At 30.0% G+C, this 4,527-nt stretch overlaps 1 protein-coding gene across 1 annotated transcript; it reads left to right on the forward strand.

Annotated features, from left to right (window-relative positions):
- The first annotated feature begins 2,332 nt into the window (after positions 1-2,332).
- On the forward strand, positions 2,333-3,061 carry LOC107812423 (agamous-like MADS-box protein AGL62). The gene is made up of 2 exons (XM_075252780.1): positions 2,333-2,912; positions 2,952-3,061. The coding sequence occupies exons 1-2, from the start codon at positions 2,333-2,335 to the stop codon at positions 3,059-3,061; spliced, it is 690 nt and encodes a 229-aa protein (XP_075108881.1).
- The last annotated feature ends 1,466 nt before the right edge of the window (positions 3,062-4,527 follow it).

Raw genomic sequence — 4,527 nt, forward strand, 5'->3', positions numbered from 1 at the left:
CCATGTGTAATTATTTTCCTTTGAGGAACACAATTTTGGATATTAGAGGTCTTATATAAGAAAATTTTGATAATGGTACATTTATATACCTTGAATAACACATTATTTTTTTTATTTAATAATTTCTTTAAACAAGAAGTAAACACACTTTACATGGTTAAGTAATTGATAAAGATTATTAGCTAATTCTAACCATGTATACAAGATCCACTTATTTCAATAATATTAGAAGTTAATCAAGAGGATATTTAGAAGTAAAATTAGAATGTTACTCAATACTTAAGTCACACATATAATATGTATAAATAAATATCATCTAAGTAGCATTCTATAGTAAAATTACATTATTTTTAATACATGTAATAATAAGATAACATAAAAGTAAGATATACAACTAAAATATTAGTAGTATTTTCCCTTGTACATATTGTCTATTCGAAAAGACAATTAAACTTCATACAATGATAACTGTAGCAGAATATTTTTTCTACTTAAAAGTTATACTTAAAATTATTCAACAATGCCAAATTAAGTATATTTGTAATGATATTAGCTCAACTATAGTTGGATTTAGGATAATTAATTTGTTATTCAATTAGTAACTGGCGTCATTCTTTTGTAATATTAAATCCAAAAAACAAATTACATCTATGATCCTTGTATGAGATTAAGTTCTAACTACATTTATCTTTAGAAAAGAATGATAAATATGTATGCCATTGCCAACAATAAATAAATTAACTAAATATGATAATTTTATTAACAATTCTATCAAGATTGTTGCTTTAATCCCTTTTCTTTTCAACACCTTTTTAGAGTGAGATTATTGCATAATAATTTATTTGACTTGATAAAGAAACTAAATGTTTAAAAATAACATTCACCTGTGATATCAGTAGAATTTTCTATATTATTATAATTTTAATTTCTCAAATATATTTTTTAAAAATTATTTCGAGGATAATCTCCAGCTAAGCAAATCCTTAAGTCAATCCCTAATAAATAATCTTCAGCTAAACTTGTAGCAGCAAAATCCCCACGTAAATCCTATAAAAAAAAAAGAGTTCTCAAGTAAATCCGGAATAATAAAATCTCCAAGTAATTCCCCAGGTAAAAATATCCCCAAGTAAATCCTCAAGAAATAAATCCTCAGCTAAATTCGCATAATAAAAATCCCCAGATAATACCATAAGTAAGTATATCCCCAGATAAATACCCAAGTAAGTACCCCTAGCTAAATCCGCAGGTCAAATTACCTACGTTGTGAATTGACAAAGGAACTTATTTTTGTTCATTACTTGCGGATTTACCTATGAAAGCGGTACTTGCAGATTAATTTTTCAAATAATTCCCCAGGTAAAATTTTGCGCAAAATGGTGCCAAAAATACCTACTAATTTTCCTGGGGAAAAATCTTTCCAGGAGAAATATTCTAAAATTTAGGAATTTCATATTTTCGCATGAAAATCCATAGGAAATATTTGCGAAAAATATTCCTAGGTAAAATCCCTAGGTAATTCACATTTTTCTTGTAGTTATAAATGTGTGTGTATATATATATATATATATATATATATATATATATATATATATATATACACACACACTTTCAAATATTCGATTACTATAGGAAAAATAATTGACAAATGCAAATTGAAAAAGTCGTGTTTTCACAATAAAAGGTTATTTAATATATTCTTTTAATACGTTTCTTCAACTTGTTTTTAAATTATAAAATGGTGGTCAAATGCAATTAAATAACATAATTTTTATTTAAGAAATAAAAATATGTAATGTGTAATTATGATCATTAAGGAATAGCGCTGTCGAGACAAAGAAACGATGAATGAAGGCCAAATGAGTGTGGTTCAAATACTTTAAAAAAAAAAAAAGAACATAAATTTCTCCCAAGTTATTTGATTTCATTTTTCGCAAACAATTACTTAAACGATATATTAGCAAAATAAAAAGTTATATTGATCATTTAATATTTTCTTTTTAAAACTATTTTAAACTTGTTCCCAAATAAAATGGTGGCCAAGTGCAATCCAATAACATAATTCAAATTAAGAAAAACATGTATTGTCCAATTATGATCATTTAAAACTAGCGCTGGCGAGACAAAGAAACAAAGAATGGAGGCAAAATAGGTTTGGTTCAAATCCTTCAAAAAAAGAAAGAACATAAGTTTCTAGACTCCGAAGTTTTTTGAATTCATTTTCCTAAAACAATGACAATGAGAATGTAAAATCACAATATCTTATATAAAGCTCTTTGTTTTGAGACTCAAAATCACCAATTTCTTTGTTTCTCAATCGAGTGTTTAATCAGTCATGGCTAGAAGGAGTAAGGGTCGTCAAAAGGTTGACATGGTGAAGATGAAAAATGAGAGTAACTTGCAAGTGACTTTCTCTAAACGTCGTGCTGGTCTTTTCAAGAAAGCTAGTGAACTTTGTACACTATGTGGTGCTGAAGTTGCCCTTGTGGTATTTTCTCCGGGCAAGAAAGTTTATTCATTTGGCCACCCGTGTGTGGATTCAGTGGTGGATAGGTTTCTCACGAGGAACTATCCACCAAATAATGGGCATGATCAGCTCATCGTGGCTCATCGAAATGCTAGTGTTCGTGATCTCAATATGGAGCTCATGAATATTGAGGGGATTCTCCAAATGGAAAAAAATCGCGGAGAAGCCCTACAAGCAAGGAAGAGAGATAACGATCATTGGTGGGAAGCTCCAATTGAAGAACTTAATTTTTTTCAACTGCAACAACTGAAGGAGGCAATGGAAAGCATAAAGAAGAAAGTTGAAAGAAAGGTACAAAACCAACAAATGGTGACTAGTAATGCATTCCCATTTCTCACCTTTGGAAGTGCCTTCGCACCTATTGATGCTAGGGCAAGATCTTCATATGGTTCCTATGGCTCTTTTCCATTTCAAAATATGGTTTCAGGACTCAATTTTGGTGCCCCTTTTGCTAATAGCACCAGTGGATCTACTTCTTCAGTAGTTCCTGTCATTCCAGAAAATCCTGGCACTTCAAGACCTAGCATGCGTAATTGAATTTTTGGAAATAACAAGCTTAAATATCCTACGGGTGTGTATTTTGTGTCACATATAATAGTCACTAGTTATGTTTCATATTGCTAGGAGTTCAAGAGTTAAAACAATAGCTATATAAGTATTCAGTCCAATGTGTTGTCGTAAGATTGGAGTTGTTTTTCTAATATTATTACTGTGTTTTATGTTTGTCCCGCTATTCGATCCTTTTGTACATTATAAGGTTCTTTTTTTTTAAAATTTTTTTTTGAATGGTGTTACTCATTTCTTTAGCTTACAATAAAGTGGTAGAGTGCCCTAGTTTAAATTCCAACAATAATCAACCATATAGTCACAGTGGTTTTGTTTAAGTGTTTAAGGTTATTTTATTATATATACGGAGATAATTACATTTAGATTTTATCCTCATTACTAGTGATAGCTCTGTGTGGGTAAATATTAACTATTAAGTTCGTAGTATCTATTTTGATTTTCTTTCTCAGTATGTAAGTAACAATAGAATGCACGAGCCATATTTATGCCATTTGTTTATTTTGATTAATTCATTGATGTGGAAATTGATAGTTGCCGGTAATCGTGTCTCCATTATATCATATTATCATTAGTACTATTTCTTCTAAAGAATTAACGAAGGGACTTCTTAGTTAAGATTGTAAAGTTTATGAGAGCTGATAATTAATTATATATTTATATATCATAAATCAAAACATTAGAAACAATCTCGTATAAGAAAAAGTCATAGTGTTCCTGCATTTATTATCATGTCGTGTGCTAGATAATTATATACTTATATGGCTGCAAGACGTGATTGATTAAATCTGTACATGAAATAATCATCTTTTTTAGAATTAACTGTATATTACATTGTAATCACATGTTATTACTGGTTTATTTTGCATTGTAATTTGCTTTAAATCTAAGCCCTAATTATATTTCCACGGAAACAAGGTCATTTTAGGTCTAATTTTCCTCCAGGGCACTCCCTCCCCCACTTCCCGAAAAAAAGGAAGAGTTCTAACCCTGTACAAGGGGCTAGCGCACAACATATAACTTTCTATATGATATGTAAAGGCTCATTTCTTCAAATTCAATACTGTTTTAGTAAGAGTGTAGATCGTAAATCACATCTTATTAAAATGACGTATAACTTTCTATGATTCTAATAAGCATATTAGGAAAGAGATAGATAATTAAAAAGAAACTAATAAGATATTTAGATAAGCATAACCTACATGTTCTTTCCAATTTTCCTGCAAGTAGGCATTTGCCATATTAATTGCTATTATGATTCGACACGTATTATACATGAAATACACACACACTCTTTCGCCGACTATTTTTAATTTAAGTGGTTGCGCTTGAGCGGCTGTCAGGGCCCCAAATTCCCTCGGTAGGATGTCGTGATGACACCTAGCCTCTAAGACTAGGTAAGCCTAACATACATGTAGAATTTAATTGAGACAATGATA

Source organism: Nicotiana tabacum, chromosome 5 (assembly GCF_000715075.1).
Source record: "Nicotiana tabacum cultivar K326 chromosome 5, ASM71507v2, whole genome shotgun sequence".
NCBI classification, from domain to species: Eukaryota; Viridiplantae; Streptophyta; class Magnoliopsida; order Solanales; family Solanaceae; genus Nicotiana; species Nicotiana tabacum.

Excerpts from the sequence above, each read along its gene's own strand:
- LOC107812423 (XM_075252780.1), top strand. The coding sequence starts at position 2,333 with ATGGCTAGAAGGAGTAAGGGTCGTCAAAAGGTTGACATGGTGAAGATG. Across the intron at positions 2,913-2,951 it reads TAGGGCAAGATCTTCATATG|GACTCAATTTTGGTGCCCCT; the intron begins GTTCCTATGGCT and ends ATATGGTTTCAG.